Source organism: Aplysia californica, unplaced genomic scaffold, assembly GCF_000002075.1.
Source record: "Aplysia californica isolate F4 #8 unplaced genomic scaffold, AplCal3.0 scaffold00600, whole genome shotgun sequence".
Taxonomy (NCBI): Eukaryota; Metazoa; Mollusca; class Gastropoda; order Aplysiida; family Aplysiidae; genus Aplysia; species Aplysia californica.
Genome location: NW_004797870.1, coordinates 456,112 through 456,719, shown reverse-complemented (window position 1 = coordinate 456,719; position 608 = coordinate 456,112). Strand labels below are relative to the sequence as shown.

The 608-nt window shown below is 47.0% G+C and overlaps 1 protein-coding gene across 1 annotated transcript in view; it reads right to left on the bottom strand.

Annotated features, from left to right (window-relative positions):
* Positions 1-222: 222 nt before the first annotated feature.
* Positions 223-608, bottom strand: part of LOC106012993 (unconventional myosin-XVI) — a gene marked incomplete at its 3' end in the record, with an annotated part of 12,086 nt that continues 11,700 nt past the window's right edge. The window contains 1 exon segment of the mRNA XM_013087540.2: positions 223-333. Coding sequence (XP_012942994.1) covers positions 223-333 — 111 coding nt within the window.

The following is a 608-nucleotide window of genomic DNA, read 5'->3' as shown; positions in this document are numbered from 1 at the left end:
ACAACAACAACAGCAACAGCAACAACAACAACAACAGCATCCGGCGGTGGCATCTCTTAGGGGAGGATTCACGGAGGTTGGACTGCCTCACCCGCTACCCAAGTGAGGCGGTGGCCCTGGCGAAGAGCGCGCTCTTCGGGGCTCCAAAAATTTCGAATGGATAGGCTACCACACACACAGCAACAACAACAGCAACAACACAGTAAAGACACAAAGACTTACATAGATCCTTTTGTCTGTGTATCTGTCTATCACTGCATTCAAAATGGCCATCTCGTCCATGACTGCAAGCTCTGTCAAGTCGTCGTTGGTAACTCTCTCCGGCAGCTGGACCTGATTCAAACACAAACTAGGTTTAGTTTTAGTAAGGTGGTTGATGTCAACAGAGAAGTCCAAACGGGGAATCGGGTATACTCTGCTCACCTTTCTAGCCTCAACAGCAAAACGTCTTCTTCGATTATCCAGGCACTCCAGAAACAGCGGTCCACAAGAGAGTGACAAACATACAGAAGAAGTAGAGGGAAAATGACAATAGTAAAGACGAGGAAAGAAAAAGCAGCGGTTCCCCCTACATTGTTTCGGTACAGTATGAGCATTACATTGATAAA